We start from the raw sequence: 26,059 nt of genomic DNA on the forward strand, positions 1-26,059 counted from the left end.
TCTTTGTTGGTACTGCCAGGGCTGCTTCTGATGACCCTGCTGAGTCTGCGAGTCTGCCTGGTGCGTTTGCTGGAAAGCCTGGTGTACCTGGCTGGTTTCCGCCTCTCCCGCCGGGCCTCCGTGACGGGGTGCCCCTCTTGTTCCCTCTGAACTGCAATGCCCCCATGGATCTTGCTGTTTCGTTATCTTTCTTCAGTTGGCTGAGTTGTTCATCAACTGTTGGTCCGAAAAGCGTGCTGCCGTTGAACGGTGTGTTCAGGATGCTGTGTTGCACCTCCGGTTTGAAACCGGATATCCTGAGCCAGGCGTGCCTCCTTTCCGTGACGCCCATCATCATGAGCCTGCTGGCGGTGTCTGCCCCATCCAGGGCCGTCTTAAGGCAAGAATTTGCCGCATTCTTCCCCTCTTCAATCAGCTTTTCGGCTTTCTGCCTGGCATCCTGGGGCAAGTCCTTCACCAACTGCCCCAGTCCCTCCATGATTTGGTACATGTGCCTGTTTATCAGGGCGTTGGAATTAGCCATGCGCCAGTGGGTCGCGGCATTCCGTTCGATCCTTCTGCCCACCAGATCCATCCTTTTGCTCTCCTTATCCGGTGGTGGGCCCGAGGTAGTGGGTACGTTAGCCCTCCTCCTTGCTGTGGCCGTGATAATGGAGTCTGCGGAGACCGTGCCCTGAATGTAGGCCGGGTCCTTTGTGGCATGCTTGTACTTCTTCTCAGTTCTGGGAGTTACTGCCTTGCATGTTGCGGGCTCCCTGAAAGCTTCCTTCCCCTGAGCCAAGACGCTCTCGAGCATTGGAAGGAACTGGCTCCTCGTTTGTGTTGGGAGTAATGTTTCTAGAAGGAAGTCTGCTTTCTGCTTCTCTTCGTCGAGCTTGAGCTTGAAAGCTGCTGCGGCAGATTGTATCACCGAGTTGTAGGCCCCGATGTCGTCCGGCAGCGAGGGCCTCGAAGGGTAGGTGTCGACCACCTCCTCCGGGCTGTCGGTGTCGACATCGATGTAATCTACCTCCTGAAGGTCAGAGGGTGCCGACTCTGTGTCTGTCCTGCCCTCATCTTCCTCCCCATAGCTGTAACTTTCGTAGGGATTCTCGTACTCCTCCTGGTCGTCGATCACCTCGACGTCCTGGTCTTGCTCGGTGACTTCGGCGACCTCTTCTTCCTCCTCGACCGCCTCCATCACTGGTGGCTTGGTCTTGTGAGGGATCGTGAAGGCTTTCATCTTTGCGTCGAAATCTTTCTTCCGCTGCATGATGTTCTCCATTTCTGCCTCGAGGCGCCTTCTTTTCTTTTCCATCTCGGCCGCGTGTTCCGCGTCGGATGGGTCGGCCGCTCTCTTCGACGGATGGCTCGTCGCCGTGCCTCTCGGAGTCGAAGTTTTCGACGTCGAACCGGATTTCGGGTCTCTGGTCGTCGTCATCAGTTTCGGGTCTTTCTCCCTCGTCGATCGATCCTTTTCGGGGACGATTTTCGACGTTTTCTGCTGATCAGCAGCTCTCGGCGCCGGGGACTCCTTCTCGGAGGATCCGCTGGGCCTGGGAGTAGTCGCGGACGCCGCCTTTTTTGGCGTCGGCGCTTTCGGGGTCTTGCCCTCGATTTTTCTAGACTCAGAGTCTCTTGGGTTCTTGGGGGCCGAAGAGTCTCCTACCTTGTCAGAAGTCTTCGTGTAATCGGTCTCTACGACCGTGTAGCTGTCGTCTTCGGCGGCAGCGTTGTCTTCTTCCTCGGAGGACATCCCCAGCTCGTAGAGTGACGGAGTCGGGGCCTTCCCCTGCAGGGCGGCGTGTGCTACCCTCTGCCTCTCTCTCACACGAAGGGTCTTCGGGGTGAAGGCGGAACAGGCGTTGCAGTCTCCGCTTTCGTGGTCCACCGGTAGGCAAAGGTTGCATACCGGGTGCTGGTCCTTCTGCGCGTACTTGTGGTGGCAGTTACGGCAGAACTTGAACGGCGTGTTGTCCATCCTCGAGCGTCCAGGGCCTCTCTGGTCGTGTGTTCGTCGACGGTCGTCGAAGATCTCGATGGAAAACGCCTTATCCTTGCTTGTTTTTCGTCGGTGAAGTCCCCTGGAGTCTTCAGATGACTTCTCCTCGTCTTTTCTGTATTTTCTGTCTTCTTTCTCCAAAAATGTCTGGAGCCCAAACGGGAACGATCCAGACCCGACCGCGGAAAAAAAGAATCTGAAGATGGCGCCCAAGAGTGGGAGCTTCCGCAGGAAGCATGCCGACGTCACCGGAAATACACCCATGGGGGTGTGACGCCGACGCCCACCTGGGCAAAGAAAAAAAAAAAAAAAAACAAAGAAAAGAATAGACTACGAATCCGGACCCAACCACAAGACCGCGGAATAATGCACAGCATAGTGAATCCAGAAAGATTCACGCTGCAAAACTTGGTTTTCGTGTGTACAATTACGACTCGGACATAAAATTGTATGTGGAAATTACTTTAACTAGAGTACGCATATGCTTGTTTGTCCGCTTTTACTGTTTACATCCATTGCGTAATGTGTACATTGTAACAAAAATTTGAACCTCTGTAGCGCTGGAAAAGAAAGTCCTCTTTTAGTTGTCATTGTTTTATTAGTGTTTCCTGGTTTACAGTAGGTTTTGGGCCTGAATAATGTTCTAAGCCAAAAGCCCGGTCTGCACAATGACAGCAGGACAGGAGTGTCCAAAGCAGGTCCACGACGGCCAGATTCATGCCTGAATTTCATTGTATTTACTTTTCATATAAGTTTCATATAAATTCATAGTGAACACGTTTATTTAATCTGTATCATGAAAATCTTGCATGGGTCCAGTCCTCAAAAACCTACCATGGACACCTCAACTGTAGCACTTATAATGATTTCCCAGAAGATCTCCTCCCACCTGCCCTCACTCTCCCATATTTTCCCTTTCTGTTTGCCCACCACACAAGGGCTCCTGCTTTTACCAGCTCTGTCTCCTTCACATGCCTCCACCATCCCAAACCCCCACTGCTTTTCCTTAAACAGTTTCAGTCTCCAGACTGCAGTCGGTGGAACTTACTTCCTCTGCCTGCTGTTTATGGTGAGCCCAAATACCTTTGTGTGTTTTTCAGGGGTGTGTTTGTGTGAGGAGGGCAAGTGTCTCAGAATACCTGCATCAGGGGTTCACGGGGTTTCACTTGAACAGGACCGGTAACTCATCTTCTTCTCTCTTATCTAGAGGGCTGAGGACCCTGTTCCAGCGGTACACCCCCTCCAGACGGGTCCAGCCTGCTAGTCATAATCTGGAAGCGTTTTTCTTTTCTGATCTCATAGCTCTCGGTCTGTGTCCTGGACGTGATTTCTGCAAATGCCCAGTGCTCTACCTCACAACGGAACTGTGACACACTCTTACATGCTTGCCGCTTGTGCAGCCACCAAAACGATCTATGACACTAGGGACAAAACCTAAATGCCACATTTTATGGAGCCAAACTCCAATTTGAACTTCACAACTGTAGTGACGACAGGGCCCTGCTTGCACACATTGCTATGTTAGCATAAGTTTATTAGACGTTTAAACACCACTTTGCCATTTTGCAGCTTTTGTACACGACACTACATGTAACTGTTGTAAGTTAGACTGCTTGACTTTCTTCACATGAGAACGGCTTGTTTTTAACATCCCTAGACTTACATCGTGACCTTAGTCTGTACAGTGCGTGCAGAAGCCTCCAAGGTAACCATAACAATGTAAGCTGTTATTCGGGTTGATCGGCCCACGCTCTAGACACAACATGAACACAGCTGCAGCGAACTGAAATCCTAGTGCCTTTAATATTGCACTGCGCGCATGATTTGGGCACTTGGAGAAAATCCTTTTCCAGAGAGAGAGAGAAAGCTTTGCTGATACGATGTGATTCACTTCTGCTGATCTTGGAGGTATGGGGTTCCCCATTCAAGCCTAAGAGACCTTCTATTATTATTATAAAACCTAGTTCCTAGCAGGGAAGGGTGGTTCACAAAGCACTATAGGACCTGTTTCCACTATCATTAGAATATGATTTCTCCTATTGCGTTTTATGGAATTGTAACAATGCTGATCGTATTATTTTTATTCATATGCCTGATTATGTTGGCAAAAATACTGCATCTTACAGCACGTCCTTAAAATAAACATTTTAAACTTTTCAGTGTCTCTAATTACTCACGTTGTGGACATGTATGAGAATATAACGAAAGAGTTCTTGATTCCCACCATTCCGGAGACTAACCTAAGTCGCATGTTCTGGGTTGTCTAATCATCGGTACCTTTGCTGTAGGACGAAGAGCTAATGTGACACTGATGCTAGTCGGTTAGGGGTTCTAGGTACTGAGGTAAGTTTTTTGGTACACCACAATTCACCGACATCCTGAGTCTCAGTGCACAGTTCTGTGTATGAGCAGAATCCCCGCAACACAACTACAGAAGAACATGAAAATTGTATTTAATGACGTAAATGGCTCTTTCAGCATTGTGGAGCACTGGACAACCTCATGCTGAACACCACATAAAACGTTATCCACTGGAATGCACTCAAAGTTTTAACTAAATCAAGGTTAACTTTTTTAAATAACCACCAGGTGGCAGAAGAATGCAAGCAATATATGGCCCAAAAGAAACTAGTTCTGAACACAGGTATGGAAAAAAACACACGTAAAGATGAAGGGGAAGTAGAGGGGTAAGGTGTTCATTAGGTCATCATGCTGGGGTCGACCCACAAAAGAAAACTTGGGAGTTTTCGAAGAATATTTCTAGACCCCAAACTCTACATAGTGGAACAATGATCGGGTGACTCTACAAGAGCATAAGGCTGCAAAATGCAGGTATTCGGACAGGGACAGACTGTCCTCGGGGTCATTGAGAATGCAGGAGACATCAAGAAACTGATGCAGGAAAACGTCCATCACTAACTTTCTCCCTAAAAAGTATTAAAGAAGGAATGTGTCTTAAATAGGTTGAAGTTGATTCCAGAGTTTTAACCTCAGCACAACTCTGCGATCTGCACTGGATTTGCAACTGGTTGTAGAGAGGTATTCACTTTTGTGTCGCCAAACCCAGAAAAAAAACCTGGATGCTGCTGTTAGCAGCCCTGGCAGAAAGAACATGTAAATGATCCTCAGAGCTTCACAACTCATTCAAACAATCCACTGGACTGTCAGTGAGACCCAGACAGCTCACATTACAAACATCTATTTAGGCCCTACAAAGATGTACAATTTGGAATAGATCACCATGGTTCCCTTTGTAAAGGGAAACAACCGTTACAAAGCATGCATTATAACGCATGCTTTTACCCAGCATTCCATAACAACCAAATGGCTTGCTGTAGGGGGTATAAGGTGTTGGATTTAACTCCAACACCTTCCCTGCTGTTGTATAGACTAGAGTTGGAATAGTAAATTATACTATTCCAAACTCCGGCGCACTCCCGACAGCAAGTCGTTGCAACGACTTGCACTGTAATGGCATGCGGGGTAAAAGCATGTGTTGTAACGTCATACGACCCTTTGTAAATGGTACACCACGCATGCAAGAGTTGGGCTGGGTCCTGAATGTAAGTTACTCAGAGGCACTCTCTCGTTGGAGCCTCACCTGAGCTGTCGGTTCGGTGGGAAGCCTTGCCCTTCAGACCCTTGTCTTTCCCTCCCTTGGTGAAGGCTGCCAGCTTCCTGGGGATCTGCTGCTGGACGGACGCCGGCTTTTGGATCTGATTAGTAGCGCTCAGCAGATGGATGGGCACTTCATTCTTTGGGGCCAGGCGGTTCTCCATGGGTCCGCTATCTCTTCGCACCACTTCTGGGCGCTCCGAGTAGTCCGCTGCCGACATGGAGGCACTCACCATGCCAGGAAGCTTCACCATGTGCTGGACTGCTGCTTCAACGCCAGATAGCCCTTCTCCGTTGAAACTCGCAGAGTGACTGAGGCCCTAAAAAGACAAAGCAACATTATAAACCAGGACCCAGGACTGGAAGAGGAACACTTACATTGCTAGGTTTCAACTGAATGTTGGTAATACACAGCAGAAGAAACAATCTATACATATAAAGTTCATAAGTTTTGCCTCCAACAAGTAATGTCTTAAACAGGACAGTACATTTTTAAACACTGAGAATTTACAAAAACAACTTGTGCACACAAATGTTCAAAACACATTGTACAAGAATTCCTACGGGCTACTGAAATCAGTAGAAAAAAAAATGAATCGAAAGTGGTTCTTGTTCTGGAGGCCCTGTGGAGTGACCTTTTTCAATGCAAGCACATGAATTCAACCAACAGAACTTGGGACATTTTGAAACAGGCATCAAGACAAGGGGAACAAATATGATTAAATGGATGACTTTCTTACAGCAACAAACTGATTACTTAAATCACGGACGTACATATTTAACTTCGGCAAGCATTCCTAGGGAAATCTTAAAAGGAAATAAAAGTAAAACCAATGTTGATACATTTCCAATGGCTGGAAGGAAAGTGGAGAAATTGTCATGTAAAAAGATTCTTATTAAAGATATCTTTTTATTTTGAATCCTGGTTGCTTTTCCTAAATTTTGTGGCAGAATTCAGCCTTTGAATCTGAAAATATTGCTACATAATTTGGAATATCCACAGGCAAGCCCTGCCACTGGCTTGTCATAATGAATTAGAGCACACTGAACAGGTATAAGTTACATCTCACCAGTACTTAATTTGTAAAAAGGTAAGTGCCTGGGCCCTTCTCAGGAAGCCACTTCAGCTTGCACTGCCCATTGTCCCGGTCAGCACTGCCAATGTCAGTACCAACACAACTACTAACCACCAGACTATTCCAGGCCTCCCCAAGGTATAAGAATGGCGTGGGCATCAGTTATTATTCATTTTAATGTATATTGAATGATTAAACAACTATTGTTGTGCTCATCTCAAAAGTAGACAAACAGCGCAACCATGTGGCAGACTGTCATAAGAGCAGATGTTTAGAATTAAGTGACAGTGCCAAGCACCGGAAACCACTGGCTCAAATGAAGCACTATATCTCACACGAGACGTAGAAAGTTGGAAGGTAGTCTCTCACCTGTACCAGGTCGGGGGAAAAGGGACCAGACAGAGTGGTCGCTCTTTTCTTTCTTCGGAACTCCAGCTGCTCCTTCTCTTTCTCAACCGCTCGCTGCACCTCTCTGAGCCTCTCCAGATCATGCTGGTACTCTTCTCGATGGGTTTCCAGGGCCCTTTGCTCTTCTACCAAGCGCTGCTGGTCCTGTTGCAGCTGGGCCTCCCACTGTTGCAAGGAGGCTTCACTCTTTTCACGCTCGCGCTGCTGCCGCTCCCGATCGCGCTCCCAGCGCTGCTGCTCCTGCCGCAGCTGGTTCTGAAGCTTGTGCACGTTGGCCAGTTCTTCCTTCTGCTTCTCATAGTTCCGCTGCTTCTCCTGCTCGACTAACCAGTTTCCGCGAGGATTTGGCACCCGGTACTGCTTCTCCCGGTCAACAGAAGAAGCTCTCTGTACTTCAATGTAGCTGTCCTGTTGGGATATCACTGCCTGGAAGGGAAGACAACCAGATTGTGGAAACTCCTTCTACACAAAGACACACACACTTATATTGCAACTCATGCTACCCGGTCAGCATCTAGGGACCTCCAATCACAAGGAAAGCTGAGTCGCTACCTATAGATAATGTAACCAGTTACTGGTACTCTCTCTCAAACGATGGACTTATTCAAATTGGACTCAAGTTTCAATTCAAAGAAAATGAATAAAAGAGGCAAAGGTGTGGGGCGGGGGAGTGGGGGGAAGGGCGGAGACCGTGGTATGAAGCGGTTGGTTAATTACTGCAGGATTTATGGACTGAAACAGATCTTGATGCTGGAGAACCTCCCTAGGATGTTGGCTGGTTGCAAAAGTTACTAGTCACAAAGCAGAGCCTCTGGTCAATCATACACAACACAGGTTAGTTCTGTTAAAGTGAACAAACCAGGCCAGTCTTTTTCCCACAGACGGACGCGCTCAGCTTTCAAACTTCTGTGATGAAGCTCAGCAAGAAGAATGAACACTTAAGAAGCAGACACCACTTAGTCCGGGGCAAGACAACAACATATGAGTTTGTGGACAGGCTGGTGACGTGCCGCTGTCAGCTGTAGGGTTGCATAGGGAGTAATTCAGGAGTCACCCTTCATAATCCTTTGAAAAGGGAGATTTTTGCAACACCACCAATGCAGCCATGGCTGTGTGCTTTTTTTAAAGGCACTCCTATACAGAAGAATAGACTTGCAGAGGCCAGCGGACAGTATTAGGCACCCAAAAGAAGGGCAAATGAGGTTCCTGCTCCACATAGCCAAAAGTAAGAGTTAAAATTTAAAAGAAAATTGCACAACAAAGTCTCTCCTCTGGCACAGTAGCAAGAAGCTTTACATCTACAGGTTTTTGCTGAGACCTAATATATTACACTGTTCTTCCATTCTGTGCCTCTTGTAGCTAAGAGACAGCTTAGATTTCTCTCTATAGCACAGCACCCTGATGTGTTAGTAATCAGTTAACTAAATTCCTACCTGGAGGCTAAACAGCAGCTGGGTCAACGTCTGTATCCTTTGTACCAGCTGAGGAAACAAAATAGTTACAAATGCATCATTTCCAAATAGTTTTGCTTCTTTTAACATTTTCTGAAAAGGTGAACAGGTCTAGATGGAGACCGATTTACCATGTTCAGTTGTAAGTTATGCACTTGAGCTGACAGTTGTCAGATCAAGTGACTAAACGCCAGAACTTACGGCGACTACCTTCAGCTAAGTCTACAGCATGTTTGTTATGTGTACACAACTGATCTAGCAGAAAATGGTCTCCAACAGGACAGAGTTGGCAGCAGTGATACAATAAAAAATAACAAAACACTTCAGCACTGCCCAGCAAGAACCACCTCTTCTCAATGTTACTTTAAAAAATGATTCGCTGACTGGCAGGTTCCACGCTTCTTCCACAAGCCTTGAAATATATGCTTGCTCTGACAGGACCTTTCTTTCTCAAATCGGTTTAAAAAACACTGCCTTGTCTGGTGTGTACTCTACCACAGAGTGCTCAAGAGAGTGCATAGTTCTACAGTGACCAGGCAATTTCGGTTCAGCTTTTAAAAAGATACACTTCCCTCAGGTACTGCATCTATATTTAAAAAAATATTTATATATAATTCAAAACCCTCCGCTGAAACTGCAGCCCACAGCCAGGGTCGTGATGGTACTATAGAAAGGGGGCAAACAGGACTAAACGATATTAATTGTAAATTTCACCAGCGTTAATAGATTTATTTATCTCCCCTTGGAAATACGTGTCCAAGTTAAAATAAAAAACACATGAATATAATGAAAAAAATTATTATGGTACTTCTGTAGGTTGCAAACAAAGCTAAACATAACGTATATTTAGCGCACATTCAACTAAGGGTGTCTTTGTGCTGAATAATAGGTATTTCTCGTCACCCAACTCAATAGTACTCATTTTTCGACCTCTGAAGGATTAAAGGCTGATTGGAGCCGCTGGGACTTGAACCTGTGACCATGAGGTTGAACACAGGCCCCTACAGTCCACTAAAGCCACCAGCCCCAGATTTAGTTTCCTTCAAATACAGAGGCCCAAAATTGACCCCAACCGCACAAAGAAAGACTACTAATATATTTATCTTCGAGTGGTAACATATTCTCATGAGGGCTGCATTCATAGTGATAAAAGAACATCATTAAAATGACCTTTCAGGCAATTCCACATTTTAATGCTGAAATGATGGTACACCATCTTAGTCATCTTACCTCTGGCTCCAGAGACAAGTGTATTTTCTTATTCTGGCACTGTGGTTCATTCTGAAATGCAAACAACAAAAAATAATTATCTTTTTTTCTGATGGTAAGTAAAAATACACTTGCTACTACATTCATTGCTACTTTAACACACAAATAAAGATAAAATCTGCAGTTCCTACAAGATCTTAAAGAAAGCAGCCTGGTCTCCTCAAGGGAAGGGCATGATTCAAAAGCCCAGAGCCTAAATGGTGAAGGTGATATACTAAAACAGAAAGGGAGCAATCCATAAGGAATTAGTAAGATTCTTATTCGAAACCCATCCAAGCTTATTTCAGCCAACACATATGCTGCACCCCTGGCCATCTACTGAAAAGGTGGGCGCTACCGTAAAGGAGCATGTTCCTGATTTTGTGAGGCATGCGCGTATGACTCCGGCCTTGATGCTTCTAGGCACACAGTTGATCCAGGTGTTATATCAGACTTAGAAGAATGATCAACAAAGGACATACCATACAGCTATCGCCTTCTGTGCCTTCAAAAGGATCTTGAATCTGGGACTCAGAAGTGTCAGACAGTATTCTTGACTCTCGAGGCCTCTGCTCGCCACCATAGACTTTCTTCTTGAAACTGCCACCTGGAGTGTGCACAAATATTGGGAAGGTTCAGATATGGCTGGCTTGCGAACAAATCGAACAACACAGAAACACTGGCAAAGGCTGGGAAAAGGAAGTTTGTCATTCATACATCAGAAGCAGTGCCTGAATGACAAATTCATTACTATAACACAACAGTGCAAAATAAATACCTATGTACAAAGCAAAAAAGAGGCAAGGCTTCTGAATGAAGACATATTGTCTTGATATAGCAACTCTGCAGCCGTAACAATGTTTTTGATGTTCAATTTGATACCTTTAGATTTTTATTTATTTTATGTAATGTGCGCATAAAGAGCATTTTCACAAGAAATGCAGTACACTGCAAAAGAACAGGCGATATTGGACAAAATAGCGTATTTGGGTGGGTACATAAAGACGAGGGCTGGATAATGGTATGTGATGAATGATGAACAATGTTATACCAAAGGGGATGATGGACGGAGCGCTTGAGCAAATAAATAACAAAACACTTCAGAACTGCCCAGCAAGAACCTGCTCTTCTTCTCCATGTTACCCCAGTTCAGAAGACATGACTTGGCAGTTTGGGCTGGCCTGTTCCCATGAGGCACAGGGTCAGACTGATTTGCATATGGCCATGTCTGAAATGGGGTGGCTGAGTGAGCTAAAGAATGGTGATGGATTAAACCCAGATCAGTTGACTGGGGGTGAGTGTTTGATTTGCTCAAACGCTCCATCCATCATCCCCTTTGGTATCCCTTTGTTCGCACTGAGTTGGCAGGGTGTGCCCAGACATGGGTCCCTTGCTTACTTTGCCACTGGATTCAAGCTAGCCTGGCTGATGAAGGGTGTTACCCAGACACCGGTCCCAGGATGCTTGTTTCCAGTCCAGGGAAAACATGGCTTGGCAGTTTGGGCTGGACTGTTCCCATGAGGCACAGGGTCAGACTAATTTGCATATGGCCATGTCTGAACTGGGGTGGTGGAGTGAGCTAAAGTATGATGATGGATTGAACCCAGATCAGTTGACTGGGGGTGAGTGTTTGGTTTGCTCAAACGCTCCGTCCATCATCCCCTTTGGTATCGCAATGAACAATGTTAGGCACCACATACAATTATTTTATCTACGAAAATATAAAATGACAGTGGCCAATAAGTGAGTAGAAATGGTATCATAGGTGCTAAAAAACAATTCTTCATAATTGATACTAAACACCTTCAGATCTCTGGCAAAAGTGACCAAATGTGCAATAAGCCCACTGGCCAGAAACGCTCCGCTTCATATTGCAACAAAAAGTGTGCACAAGATATGCAAGCATCATTCTCTCTGTTTGACAGATTGCTTCTCTTCTGAAGCAACATGTGTGCTGCCATCTCCAGCATGTATTTGCAGAGGGAGTGACGCATTCATCTCTTGCTTTTACTTCTAGTAGGGGTGCGGTCTTCTGTAAACGCTACATGCAGTGGTGGCGAACCAGTCATCTCCTACCTTTACTTGCAGTAGTACCAGTGCTGCAAACAATTGCTTTCACTTGCAGTGGTGACAATGATGCCATCTCTTACCTCTGCTTCCAGTTGAAGGGAGACTGTCGTAGCCTCCAAATGTTTCCGCTCTCTTCAGCGATCCAGGATTTCCTGAACTTTCTTCTGTTTGATTGGTTGAACTGCCCAAGTGCGTGAACATTAGATTCTGGAGATTCTCAACTTAAATAAAACAAAAAAAACATTTGAAAATCAGGATGCAAGACATCATATGCATTAAATTACAGTATTGGTTGCAATACATATGGAAGTCCTGATTCACTACACCAATTAAACTCCTGCATCAGTAAGCGGAACGGGATGAACCTAAGAATACTATTAAATGTCCAAGAACTTAGAGACATTTTATTTAAATAGTCGTTTTCATTCAGTCACTGATTGTATATTAAATCAGATGAAGTTAACAAATCAAAAAAAAGTTTGAAAGCTCCATGTGTAAGACAACATTTCAGGGCCACATGCTCAGGGAATTGGAAGCTTGCTTCTCTCTTCTGGGACAAACTGGCAAGAAGAAAGAGCAGAGGGCAAGGGGAGAAGACTTTTAAAGGTCTTTATTGTTAGGGGTGGAGAATCTAAAATTAAACAACATTTTAATTTTTTTTAAAAAGTGCTTTTGTACTTTAATATTTCTTAGCTTGTTTTACTTAAAAAAAAAATATATATATATATATTTTTTTCATGTTTGGGGAAAAGGTACGTCCATGCCTAATAATAGCCCATAAAATACAAACTAGCACATCAAGTTAGGTGGCAGAGACCAGTATCAAATTCTTTCTGCCGTGTGCTACACCAGCACACAAATTAGGTTTACATGTTCAAGAAGGGGATGAATATCTGTATGTGGACATTAAACTTCCCCCAATGGCAGCTGTCATCAACATATTCACATGGCACAAAAGAAGCAACAAACACACAGCAGACAGGCCTACCTTCCGTCACTGCGCACTTCAGAATCCGCTCTCCTTGCAGGCTCTCGGAAGCCTCCCCTCGAAGAAGTAGAGCTCGCGTTCCCTGGGTGGAGTCTTCAAACCCGTTCAACTCAGACATTTCAGAATAGATCTGCAGTTTATCACTGAGATTCTGGGCAATCATGTCATCTTTCTGGCTTAAGCGGTCTGCAAAAATAAAAAGCAAAACAGCATAAATAATGGAGAATAAGAAACACAAGAAAACATTGAATTGACTCATGAAACAAATCAGACATAGAAACAGGAGGACACTTGCAAACACAAGCACTCGAAGCGAAGAAAAACGCGGGAAAACAGGCACATGGATAAAGGAAACATTCACAAGAACACAAAAGACTGGGACAGGGTGCAGATAACACAGAGCCTAACAGAGGACACTTGAATAGAAGCAGGGTAACAATATATTTGGATCAACAAAATACTGACACGCTCCGACAGGGCACTTCACACTGGGTCACACAACAAGAACTGTCTGCCTTTGGGAAACATCCAGCAATCAGACAAACTCTGAATACTGAGAACAAAGAGAAACAGACTGCCACCCTGTAACAGAAACACAAGTCTCACAGGTCACATCTCAGATGTTAATGGTTGGCTGAAACCCTTCTGCTTCTCACCACCCCCTCTTTCACAAACCCAGCAGACATTCTGCCCACCAGGGACAAGGAGTTAACCAACTTTCACATTATGCTCAGAAAGGTCTCTGTTTTGATTTCTCGCATCTTGGGAGAAGGATCCAAGGCCTTTCAAACAGCATGATACATTATACATAATGAAAGAATGACAGGACAAACAGTGTTAAAAAGCCAAGGAATTACCTAACTTTGCCATTTGCTGAACGCGGCCGGAAAAGGAGGTAGCAAGTCATAGTTTAACACAATTCCATCATTAACTCCTTCCATGCTCATGACGAGCTCAGCTCGTCATGCAGTACACTGCTCCTGTGCTGATGACGAGCTGACCTTGTCATGAACAATGATAAATCTGACTTGTCAGCAACCAGCAGGAATTGCTGTAGCAGTCAAGGTGTTAAACATATAGGCCAGCCTTGTGTAACAGATACAAACTACTACCCAGTGTCTTCCAACAATGAAAAATAGTGTGAAACACGACCAAAAACATTGTAAAGAGACCTCTCATTATGGTCAGAAAGACTCCCAGGCATATAAAGGACACCCAAACTCCGAAAGTGCTTCAGGACCAAACAACTGGTAAAAATGTGCTACAGAGATGCAAATAAAGCATTAAAAAAATACATAGCACAGTGCACACTTGCTGATATTTGAAAATCTGAAAAGGGAGCTTCACTTATGCAACCATTGCCAATAATTGGAATTATATAAACATGTGAACGTACACCAGTTACATGCTGCAAACAGGAATTCGCATTTCGCCTTTGGAGTACAAATTAAATGCTAAAGTTCACCACATGTGAAAAGGAGTAGAGTCTGGGTTCTGATCGACGTTCTTTAACACACTACCTTGGTATTCTTTCAGTTTAGCGAATCGTTCATCTGCTACCCTACGTTCATCAGGGAATGACACTTCATCGTCCGGACACCTATAAAACACACAGAAAGGTACTGAAGTTACTAGAGATGTAAATTGCACAACTTTTGCTTTTATTTTGTATGAAACATCACACGATAAAAATTTTAGACCTGGAATTTGCAAACTTTTTAACAAGCGTACTTACGAAGAAAAATACTACAGTGACTGTCAGAACTCCTCTACAACCCATAAATGAGCAAACACAAGGCAGATTCATTCTTGGGACAAGAGGTACATCTGCGCAACTGCACTGGTCTCTCAAAATTACTTCCTATTTTGCATCACAAAGGCAGATGTCTTTGATTTCTTACAGTTTAAACTATTACTCTTCTAGGACAGTCTGAATTCCTGCTTCTCAGTGTTCCACACAGTTCTTTTAAAAGTAATGCTAAATTTTGCCAAAAGTAAGGATAAGTGCTTGTTAGAAAGTAAATTTAAATAAAACTGCCTGCCTCTCCTGCTATCATCATTCAAAGTGGGTCCTATGTCAAAATGTCATTTGCAAGCACATTTACAATATTTTGGGTTGTGCAGTTGAGTACTATGTAGAGCGTCTTGTAGCTATTTCTGTATTAGAAAACCTTTGAAGATCTTAAGGCCTGAGGTATCACAGGTTTGCTCAGTCTGTAAATAAGGTAAATTAGGTTGATACACATGGGCCTTCATTTTTTCTGTGAGTAACTTAATTTATACAATCTGTTTTCATTTTAGATTTGCTCTAGCCCCTAGTATGAATACTAGCTTAAGAGTGCAGTTCATGTTAAATAACTACATTTATATAAATGTAAACACAAAACCTTAAACCAAACAGAGTTCCAGGACCTCTGTAAGTGGGGCCAAGACGAGAAAAGCTCAGTCTGAGCCGCCACACCATTGTTGATGGTGGTTTGTAAATTTGTGATTCTTTTTATTTTGACTTTTTTAGGCACCAGAAGCTGCAGAGAGGCAGCTCCAGTGTTATTCACCTTTCAACAAGCTGCTGTTTAAGTGATGTGCAATATCACATATAGTGGTAAAGAAAGGATCACTCCTTTGTTCATCTCGAAACATCTTTCGATGCACAAACTAGACTGCCACCAATTTTGCCCTTGCTTACATCTACGTTATAGTTCCTATATCTCTATCCTGAGTGACCTGAATTCTTCCAATGATTGAAATATATGTGCATCTTGATAACAAGACCCTGTGAAAACCCCATAATCAAAGCAATGTCAGGTGTACTTGCAATAAGCATCGTTCAATTTTAGCAGCAGCAACTCCCTGATAATGTGGTAACCTAAAGTCAGCATCATATAAGTCTTAAATGGGCTCGACACTCACCAACTTGTTTCTCCTGCATACCAGCTTCTCAGTCCAATGTAGAAGAGCAGTGGGGAATCAGGGGACAAGCAGAGAATGCGGACAACTATTCATGATATTACATTGAGGGGACTGCGGCCGCCCAGGCAGTCTCTGTTCACTGCTGCTGACTGAGAATACTTGCACATATGAACACACTCATTGCAATGCAAGCAAGTTCTTATTCACGTCACATGTGTGGAAATCATTTTAATACATTCTTGAAATGTAATAAAGTGGCAGCTGAACTTCCACAATCAAGGACCGAGGACAAGTGTATAAAAAGGAGTTATAGCAAGGTAAAATAAAAACACTCCTTTTTAATTTTTTTCTTTATACTCGCTTCTAAATAAGATAAGGGGTTTTAGTTCTGAATCAACAGTGCAGCTTTTCTTTAAACTATATGTAGTAGGATTTGGCTCTGCAGAGAGTTTTACTCCCTCACTTCATGCTATTGGCTACTTGGTGTATCATTCTACTCTCCAGGAAGTGTTTCCATTGGAATGCACATGGAACTATATCACACCTGATCCATCGCCACACTGTCAAATCAAATTTTGTTTTCTCTTATGTTTTCTAAGCAGAAAACACTTCTCATTTGCTACCATTTCCCAGCTCTGGCAAAGACAACATGGCAGGCTTACATGTGATAAGCAGCATTTATGAATGCAACACACTTCAAACAGCAATTGTGAAGAATGCCTGTCTTCACAAACTTTGGCACATTAAAGCCAGACCTATTTGCTTTTCCAATGCTTGCTTTTCTTCCTACTGAACTGAACATTTGACTGCGGTTACTATTACCTTGGATTTAATTTCCAACTGGTAAATGAAAGCCAAGGTTTAAAAAGAACGTGCAAACAACACCATGAGCAATGTTCCTGGGACATAAAACCTACTTCTCTACAGCTCCGCGAATCAATCCCATCCAGAGATTCCGCTCCTCTTTGGAGCTGGTGTAGATTTCATACATTTCCGCTGCTACGGATGAGGCACTAATTAAAAACATGGCCTTCTCCTCATTGGCCACCTCTCGCACGATCAGCTTCTGCAAGGAAATCACAGGGGTCTTCGAATCCTGAAAAAAAAAGTGCAAGGAAAGTGATTCACTATCCAAAGTGAGGGAAAATCCTGTTTTCATCAATATGTAACACTAATCAGAAGTACGTCTGCTTCGACTTGCAAAAACAACAAGCATTTACAATGCAATGGTCTCAGCATTATTAAAGGTAGAGCTATTGGCATTGCTCATGGCATTTAAAAAACAAAATTTTTAATCATAAATAAATGGCATTGTCATTTACATTAAATATAGACTGTGGGGAGCGCGAAAATCACGCTCCACTCCAAAATGCACTGCATCTATAGGATACTAGATCTAACTTATTTTTAATCCATTTGTCCATGTTAAGTGTTTATCCATATTTTAACCAAAAAGTTTTATCTTCTTTTCATCTTTACTTTCACTCTTATCCACATATGCGACAAATTGCGTTTTAGGAAACTTTGCGTATCAACTTGTGCCAATCCAGGCTTCTTTGTGAATACGAATCCAACACAACAAGTAGTTCTGAGCAGCGTCTTTATTCATAACCCAATGCATTTCGGGCAATTCTTTGCCCTTCGTCTGGGGTAACTGCTTTCATGCTCTTCTCCTCCCTAAGCAGGAATAAATTCAAACTTTACATTGCCAATAGCGTAATCGTTAAATAAATCACAAACAAACAATACTCAACAGCTGGCTTAAGTAAAAGCATATTGAGTACAAATGGCGCCCATCAGTAACAAAAAAATACAAGCGTCGACATAAGTGACAGAGAAAGAACAATGTTAAAGCTGTTGAATGTGTAATCAAGGGCTAACTTCAGTATCTGACTGAAACTGACCAACCATGACATCCTAGGAGACACATAGGTGAGCTGTCATTATCTATATAACACCCTCTGTCCAATCTCCTATTCAAGCCTCTTTCACAGCTTTTCAACTTCTAACCAGTGAATCAAACACTGCCTCTAAGTGATAAATTCATTAAGAAAGAGCTACAATCCACCTCGGAGAACTCAATAACATCCTGCATATTAAAAACTATCCTGACCAATGTGCAATACTAACTCTACTGTCCTTATATGAAAACAAGAACATGGACCTCATCTGCCTACACCGTGCACCGCATCATCTGTCTGAAAATACTTTGAGAATAAACTGGTATCTATGAATCTATCCTGGATGGCATCTGATCATCACTACTCACCAGATTGGTGACGTCCGGAGTAATTACTCACGCCAGACGCTATCCATACACGGGACCTAACGGCAACACAGACAAATGTGTCATAGATGGAATCATAACCTTTCTCACAGTTTGACATTTAGTTGCCGAGGATGAGATCTGGCTGAATTTTCCCTCTACCCTCGTGGTAAATGTGTGCTTGGGTGACCTAGCAGCTTCCCGACAATGTTTATTTCTAGAACCAAGACAAAGCAAAACGAATAGTTTCTTACCTGTCGGTGTAGTTTTGCAGCTTGAATATATTTCTGGATTCACTATGCTGTGCATATTCCGCAATCTGGTGGCTGGGTCCGGAATCGTAGTCTTTTTTTTTTTTTGTAGCCCAGGTGGGCGTCGACGTCCCACCATTTGGTGTACCTTCGGTGACGTCGGCATGCTTCCTGCGGAAGCTCCCACCCTTGGGCGCCATCTTCGGATTCTTTTTTCTTTTTCCTTTTGTGTCCTTGTAGTGAATCCATGGCAATGTTTGTTAATCCTTTTTCCAACGTATTTTTTTTTCACATATCTTTTAAGCTTCAACTTGATCTCTATTCCATGTGTTTCCACCCTCTTCTCCAGCCTCATCTTTCTGGCGGAGGCAGGTGGGTTGGCTAGTGAATCCAGAAAGATCTTCAAGCTGCAAAACTACACCGACAGGTAAGAAACTATTTGTTTTGCAGCGTGAATCTTTCTGGATTCACTATGCTGTGCATAGATTTTGTAGCGGTTTTGTTACTTTTGTGGCGGTTGGGTGGAAGATGAGCATTGGTTGTTGCATATATGTTGAAGCACTCTTTGTCCCACTTGACCTTCCTTGTTCATCTGTACATCCACGCAATAGTGCTTAGTGAACGTGTGCACTGAAGCCCATGTTGCCGCCAGGCATATGTCCTGAATTGAAGTGTTGGCCAGAAAGGCAATTGTTGCTCCTTTCTTCCTGGTCGAGTGGGCCTGCGCCCCTCCTGTTAGCTCCTGGCCCGCTTGCTTGTGGCAGAATTGTATCGTTTGTGCGATCCACCGAGCTATGGTGTTCTTAGTCACTGGTCTACCCAGGTAACTGTTTGCGAAGGACACGAAGAACTGTTTTGTTTTCCTGTGTTCCTTCGTCCTTTCAATGTAGTGCATTACTGCCCTTCTTGCATCTAGAGTGTGGAGCGCCCTCTCAGCGCTTGTCGTGGGGTTCTGGAAGAAGCTAGGAATTTGAATACTCTGATTCATGTGGAACCTTGACACCACCTTTGGCATGAAGTGCGGGTCTGTTCTCAACACGACCCTGTCACTGTGTATCTGGATGTAGGGTTCCTGCAGTGTTAGTGCCTGTAGTTCACTCATCCTGCGTAGCGAGGTGATTGCTACCAGAAAGGCCGCTTTCATTGTCAGCATTTGCAGTGATGCCCTGTGGATGGGTTCGAAGGGTGCTTTCATGAGCTCTGTCAGTACCACATTCAGGTTCCATGCCGGCGGCGGCATGCTTTTTGGTGGCGCTATTCTCTTTGCCCCTTCCAGGAATCTTTTTACCACCCTGGATTCGAAAAAGCTTCTCCCCGTCTCTCCCCTTGTGTATGCCACAATTGATGCTAGGTGTACCCTTAGCGAGGATGAGCTTAGTTTGGCTTTTAGTAGGTGCGTGAGGTATCTTAGCATCGTTGATTCCTTGATCAGCTTCCTCTGCAGCTTTTTCTTGCTGCACCATTGAGTGAAACTCTTCCATTTCTCCCCATAGCATTTGCGTGTGCTGGGCCTCCTTGCCAGGGTGCTCCTTGGGAGTTTTAGGTGTGCGAACTCTAAGTCCTCAGGAGCCAAGCCGCTAGGCTGAGGCCCTCCGGCTCTGGGTGTAGAATTTCTCCGTTCGGAATGGAGAGTAGGTCCTTTCTTTTTGAGAACTTGTGGGGTGGACCCTGCTTCATCTCCATAATCTGTGAATACCAGGTCTGCCTGGCCCTTTGAGGTGTCACCAGGATCAGTGTCATGTTGCTTATCCTGCATTTGTTGAGCACCCTGGGGATCAATGGTATTGGGGGAAAAGCGTAGGCAAATGTTTTTGACCAGCTTATCCGTAGGGCATTCACCTGGGATTGTTCCTCTGGTTGTCTGGATGCAAAGTACTGGCATTTTGCATTCTGGCGTGTTGCAAACAAGTCTATTGTTGGGGTGCCCCATCTCCTGAATAGTCTCTCTGTTTCCTGACTGTTGAGTTCCCACTCGTGGGATGCTGAAGTCTGCCTGCTGAGCCAATCCGCCTCTACATTGTCCTTCCCTGGTAGGTGTATGGCCAGCAGATCTATTTCGAGTGGTATTGCCTATCTCCATATTTCTTGCGCTAGGCTGGACAGAGGGAACGACGGGGTCTCTCCCTTCTTGTTGATGTAGAACATCGTTGTTGTGTTGTCCATTTGTATCAACACCTTCCGTTTGTACAGCTGTTTCTGGAAGGCCTTCAGGGCCAGTAACACTGTCTTCAGTTCCAGGTAATTGATGTGTCTGACCACATCCGCTGGTGCCCACAGACCCCTCACTCTGAGCCTGTTCATGTGTGCGCCCCATCCCTTCTGGGATGGGTCTGTGGTGATGGTCACAGTTGGGTTTGGTGGAGTTAGAGGCTTCCCTACTGTAATGTTCTTTTTGGTCCACGCCCTCATCTCTTCCTGCACTTCGTGCGTTACAACCACTAGATCCTACCAACTTCCTGTAGCTTGTGACCATTGTTGTTGCAGCCATTCTTGGAGTGGCCTCATGTGTAGGCGTACATTGGGGACCAGGTGTATGCATGACGCCATCATCCCCATGATCTTGCTCGCTGTCCTCACTGTCAGAGATTGCCCCTTCTGGTAGTGGCGAGTCTTCCTTAGTAGGCTGAGAGTCCTCTTCTCGCTGGGTAACACCCTGCATTGGATTGTGTTGATCTGAGCCCCCAGGAAGATCTTCACCTGCTCCAGCTCCATTGAGGATTTTCCCCAGTGTATGGAGAATCCCAGGTTCATCAGTGTGTTCATGACTCGCTGTGCGTGCTCCTCGCATGTTTTGCGAGAGTTCGCCTTTATCAGCCAATCGTCTAGGTAGGGGTACACGTGAAGCCGCTCTCTTCGCAGATGTCCGGCCACTGCTGCGAGGCATTTTGTGAACACCCTTGGGGCAGCTTTAGACCGAAAGCCAGGGTTGTGAATTGGTAGTGATCCTGGTTTACTGTGAATCTTAGCATGTGCTTGTGCTTCCTGTTCACTGGTATGTGCAGGTATGCATCTTTGAGGTACACGGTGGACATGAAATCCCCGTCTCTTATTTGTGGGATGACCTCGTGTAGGGACGTCATTTTGAATTTTTGAGTCTTTATATGTTTGTTTAGGAAGCGTAGATCCAGGATGGGTCTTAGGCTTTCGTTCACCTTTGGTACCAGGAAGTAGTTTGAGTACACTCCCTTGTTCCTTTCTCTGAATGGGACCGGTTCGATTACTTCCTTCCGGAGGAGTTCCTGAGCTTCTTCTCGGAGCAGCGTTAGCTCCCTTCCAGAGTGCTCTTTTTTCTTGGGCCTTCTGCTTGGCGGCCTCTTTCCCAACTCTATGAAGTATCCGAACTGTATGATGTTGAGAATCCACTGGTCTGTGGTTATTTTTCTCCATTCTTGGAAGAAAAATCTTAGCCTGCCGCCCACGGGTGTTACATGATCTTTGTGTCTTGTCCATGTAACCCTCTCCCCTTTGCTTTCCTGTGCTCTTCCTTCGGAGGGCTTGAGTGGGGGAGCACATCCTTCCGTGCGAAGTCATTTGGAGGGGGGGTTGCTCACCGCCTCTTCTTCTCTGGCCTCTGCCGTTTCCCCTCCTGCGAAAGTACTGGCCCCTGGTAGTTTGGTTTGCCCTGTTCCCATCATGCACTGGGACAGGAACAGGCTAATTTGCATATAGCCAGGTTCTGAGCTGGGATGGTGCACTGAGCTAAAAAACAGGTGATGGATTAAAACCATGATCTCTTGACTTGGTAAGAGTATTCTGCATCATTCAGAAACTCTGTCCATCACCACCCCCTTTTTCCAAAATCGATTTTATCCACACTATGTGTGGGAGGGTATACTCAGACGTGAGTCCCTTGCTCATTGCACCATCAGGATTCAAGCAAACCGGGCCGACGAAGGCTGTGATGCCAGAAACCGGCCCCCGGGAGCTTGTTTCCTTCCCAGTATAAGAATTGGCTTGGTAGTTTGGTTTGCCCTGTTCCCATCATGCACTGGGACAGGAACAGACTAATTTGCATATAGCCAGGTTCGGAGCTGGGATGGTGCACTGAGCTAAAAAACAGGTGATGGATTAAAACCATGATCTCTTGACTTGGTAAGAGTATTCTGCATCATTCAGAAACTCTGTCCATCACCACCCCCCTTTTCCAAAATCCCTGTTCTGGTAGTGCCAGGTCTGCTTCTGCTGGCCCTGATTGTCACCCTGGTGACCCTGGTGGAACGCCTGGTGCGATGTTCCCGGCGGGTTACCACCTCTTCCGTTTGGCCTCCTTGCCGTAGTGCCTCTTCTCATCCCTCTGAATTGCAGGGCCCCCATGGAACTTGCTGTTTCGTTATCCTTTTTTAGTTGGGTGAGCTTCTCATCAACCGGGGCACCGAACAGCGATTTTCCGTTGAATGAAGTGTTCAGGATGTTGTTCTGAACCTCTGTCTTGAAGCCTGAGACCTTGAGCCAGGCTTGCCTTCTCTCTGTGATCCCTATAGCCATCAGCCTGCTGGAGGTTTCTGCTCCGTCCAAGGCTGTCTTCAGGCAGGAGCTTGCGATGTTTTTTCCCTCTTCAACGAGGTGTGTGGCTCTCTGCTGGTATTGCTCTGGGAGGTGTTTTAGCAATTGCCCCACCTCGTCCCAATGTTGATATTAGTGCCTGTTCAGGAGGGCGTTGGAGTTTGCCATCCGCCAGTGCATTGCCGCGTTTCTTTCGATTTTTCTGCCTGTTAGGTCCATCCTCCTGTTCTCCTTGTCAGGTGGTGGCCCAGATGTTGTCGGGACGTTGGCCCTTCTCCTTGCAGTTGCAGCGATAATGGAGTCTGCTGTGACGGACCCCTTGATGTAGGGAGGGTCCTGGGAGGAGAACTTGTACTTCTTCTCCGTCCTTGGCGTGACGGCTCTGTAAGTCGCTGGTTCTTTGAACGCTTCCTTCCCTTGGTCCATGACACTCTTCAGCATGGGCAGGAACTGGCTCCTTGTCTGTGTGGGAAGCAAGGTTTCCAGCAAGAAATCCGCTTTAGGCTTCTCTTCCTCCAATTTAACCCCATAAGCTGCTGCTGCTTTCCTGATGACCTCGTTGTAAGCCTTAATGTCATCTGGCGGCGAAGGCCTCGAGGGGTATATCTCCAAAGCCTCCTCCGGGTTTTCGGCATCGATGTCCTGCCAGTCCAGGTCTTGAGCCATCGAAGTTCACGAGTTTTAGCTCGAACGCTGATCCCCATATTCCCCCTCTGTGTAATAGAGGACTTCCTCTTCTCCCTGATCCGAGGGCTCCGGAGTTTTCGGCGGTTCTTCGGTGTCGAACTCCTCGTGCTCCTCTACCTCGGCGACGTCCGTCGCAGGCTTCGAGGGGATCCTGTAGCTTCTCATCTTTTCTTCGAAGTCTTTCTTCCTCTGGAGGATGTTCTCCATCTCGGCCTCAAGCCTGCTTTTCTTTTTCTCCATCTGCGCGGCATGCACGCCGTCGAGTGTTTCGGCCGCCCTCTTCGACGGCATCGTCGATGTCGAAGTGGTTTTCGGCTCCTTGTCCTTCGAAGTCGAAGTTCCTCTTTCGGGGACCTGCTTCGACGACCTTGGCTTTTCGCTGGTCTTCGCCTTCTGGGAGTCCTTCTCGAAGGATCCGCTGGGCTGTTTTTCGGAGGATGCAGCTTCGGTCGTTGAGGTTTTCGGCGCCGGTGCTCCCTTCGAGGCTCTAGACTCTGATTTTCGAGAGTCTGGCTCTGGCTTTCGAGGCCCTGTCGAGGGTTTCGAGGTCGTAGACTCTCCTACCTTGTCTGATGTTTTCTTATCGGTCTCTGCGACCGTGGAGTTATCTGGTCCCTCAGCGATGTTGTCCTCGGCATCGGTGGAGAGGCCCAGATCGTACAGCGACGGTGCCTGGCCCTTGCCCTGCATCGTGTGGTGAGCTATCCTCTGCTTCTCTCGGATTCTGAGTGTCTTCGGTGTGAAGACGGAGCAGGCGTTGCAGTCCTTTCTCCCGTGGTCGACCGGCAGGCAGAGGTTGCAGACCGGGTGCTGGTCCTTCTGCACATACTTGTGATGGCAGTTACGGCAGATTTTAAAGGGTTTATTGTCCATTACTGCGCTCAGGGGCCCCCTGTGATTGCATTCCCCGTCGGACATCGAAGATCTCAAGTTAGTTCTCCTCCTTCTACGTCCCGGCTTTGATGGTCATCTTCTCCTAGTCTTTTTAAGTTCTTTCTGTAGAATTTTCGGCGTTTTCTTCTTCTTTTCTCCTTCAAATTTCTGGAGCTTCATGCGACGATCCAGACCCAACGGCGGAAAAAAGAATCTGAAGATGGCGCCCAAGGGTGGGTGCTTCCGCAGGAAGCATGCCGACATCACCGAAGGTACACCAAATGGTGGGACGTCGACGCCCAACTGGGCTACAAAAAAAAAAAAAAAGGAAAAAATACTACGATTCCGGACCCAACCACCAGATTACGGAATATGCACAGCATAGTGAATCCAGAAAGATTCACGCTGCAAAACAAGCATTGACAATGCCAAAAGTGTGACAGACTTCACCAGTCCTACTGGCACTGCCAACGCCTGCTATTTCTTTTCCCTGGTACTCTCTATAAGAGTCAGCGTGCACTACTCCCTCTCTAAAGCCCTGTCCTCCCTGTGGTCAGAGCTGGTTCTCCCAGGCCACGGCCCCGCCCATCCATCCTCTGGACGCTGTTCATTACTGCTGTCTCTCGCTTGGGCGCACAGAGCGCAATCAGGGCTGTTTGAGCAAATATTTTTCTGTAGCCAGAGTGGAGAAAAGGTGTTAATGGGCAGTGTCGCTTTACTCAGGCCCTGGAAGGCGACGGGGGCTGCGCCTGTGTGGAGTGGAGGGGGGATGTAAGGCTGCGCACAGAGAGCTCCTCTGCCTGCTCCGTGTGGACCAAAATAAACACCTGTACCCAGTAATTGTGAACTTGTTATTCTGTCTGGTATCAGGCTTGGTGCTGGGAGACAGGCAAAGTACATCTCTCCCTGCTGGCATTACACACGCCACACACAGCAGTCCTAGCAGGGGGATTCCCCTTTGACACCCCAGGACAAAGAAACAGGCGGCAGCAGCTGTGTTGTGCACACTTGCACAAGGAAACACAAGTTGTATGTGGCACTGATACAAAAAGGCCCTGGTGTCACGTTTTGTCAACAGTGTCAGTTGAAAAGAGACATTCGTGGTCAACCAAAGGCCGGCATCTCCTAAAGTTATTCAACAAACCCAAAGTTATTCAACAATCACAAACGCGGTTGGCCCTGTAATGCCGCATTTGCATTATACTGCCAAGCTTATAAAAAAGCTTTCCATATCTGAAAGCACAATTTCAAAACCAGTGCATGACTCCACATCGTCTGCAGGATGTGTGAACACTCGTTTAGCTGTTTTTTCAGCACAACGTTTAATCAAAAACAATATGTTTCGCTGGTAGTATGCAAGCCCATCGTTACATCTCACTACAAATAATCCGGGCGTACATCAAGTTGCTCTGCTCTGACAGTGGTCTCGAGTCCCCCCCAAGCTGGAGCAGGAGTCTATCGCTCACACCCCCGGGCACCCCCGTTCTAGCTCAAGTGTGGGAAGGACTCCAGTGCTAATTCCCTTGGAGTGATGTTTTTTCCGCTCTGTGTGCTTTTCATGTGGTGCAGGATTCCCACACCACAAGAGCCAAGCTACACCCCCCCCCCCCTAGAGGACAGGGTGGCTCACCGCCCTTAGCGCCCAGAAGTTTCCAACCTTTCCCCGCTCCCGCCAAACGTGACTCCTCTTCACCACCGCCGTGAGCTGCATTTGACCCAGTTTGTGTTTCTG

At 45.9% G+C, this 26,059-nt stretch overlaps 1 protein-coding gene across 6 annotated transcripts in view; it reads right to left on the reverse strand.

Moving 5' to 3' along the window:
• ARHGEF18 (Rho/Rac guanine nucleotide exchange factor 18) overlaps nucleotides 1-26,059 on the reverse strand; it is a 300,861-nt gene that overhangs the window by 19,148 nt on the left and 255,654 nt on the right. For all 6 annotated transcript variants that reach the window (XM_078669619.1, XM_078669618.1, XM_078669617.1 and 3 more), the window contains 9 exons: nucleotides 16,665-16,843; nucleotides 14,358-14,437; nucleotides 12,838-13,023; nucleotides 11,930-12,070; nucleotides 10,262-10,386; nucleotides 9,762-9,812; nucleotides 8,514-8,561; nucleotides 7,042-7,506; nucleotides 5,583-5,916 (listed from right to left, as the gene is read on the reverse strand). In XM_078669619.1, the coding sequence (XP_078525745.1) occupies nucleotides 5,583-5,916; nucleotides 7,042-7,506; nucleotides 8,514-8,561; nucleotides 9,762-9,812; nucleotides 10,262-10,386; nucleotides 11,930-12,070; nucleotides 12,838-13,023; nucleotides 14,358-14,437; nucleotides 16,665-16,843 (1,609 nt within the window). The remainder of the gene's footprint in view (nucleotides 1-5,582; nucleotides 5,917-7,041; nucleotides 7,507-8,513; nucleotides 8,562-9,761; nucleotides 9,813-10,261; nucleotides 10,387-11,929; nucleotides 12,071-12,837; nucleotides 13,024-14,357; nucleotides 14,438-16,664; nucleotides 16,844-26,059) is intronic.

The sequence above is a fragment of the Lissotriton helveticus genome, chromosome 12 (genome assembly GCF_964261635.1).
Source record: "Lissotriton helveticus chromosome 12, aLisHel1.1, whole genome shotgun sequence".
Lineage (NCBI taxonomy): Eukaryota > Metazoa > Chordata > Amphibia > Caudata > Salamandridae > Lissotriton > Lissotriton helveticus.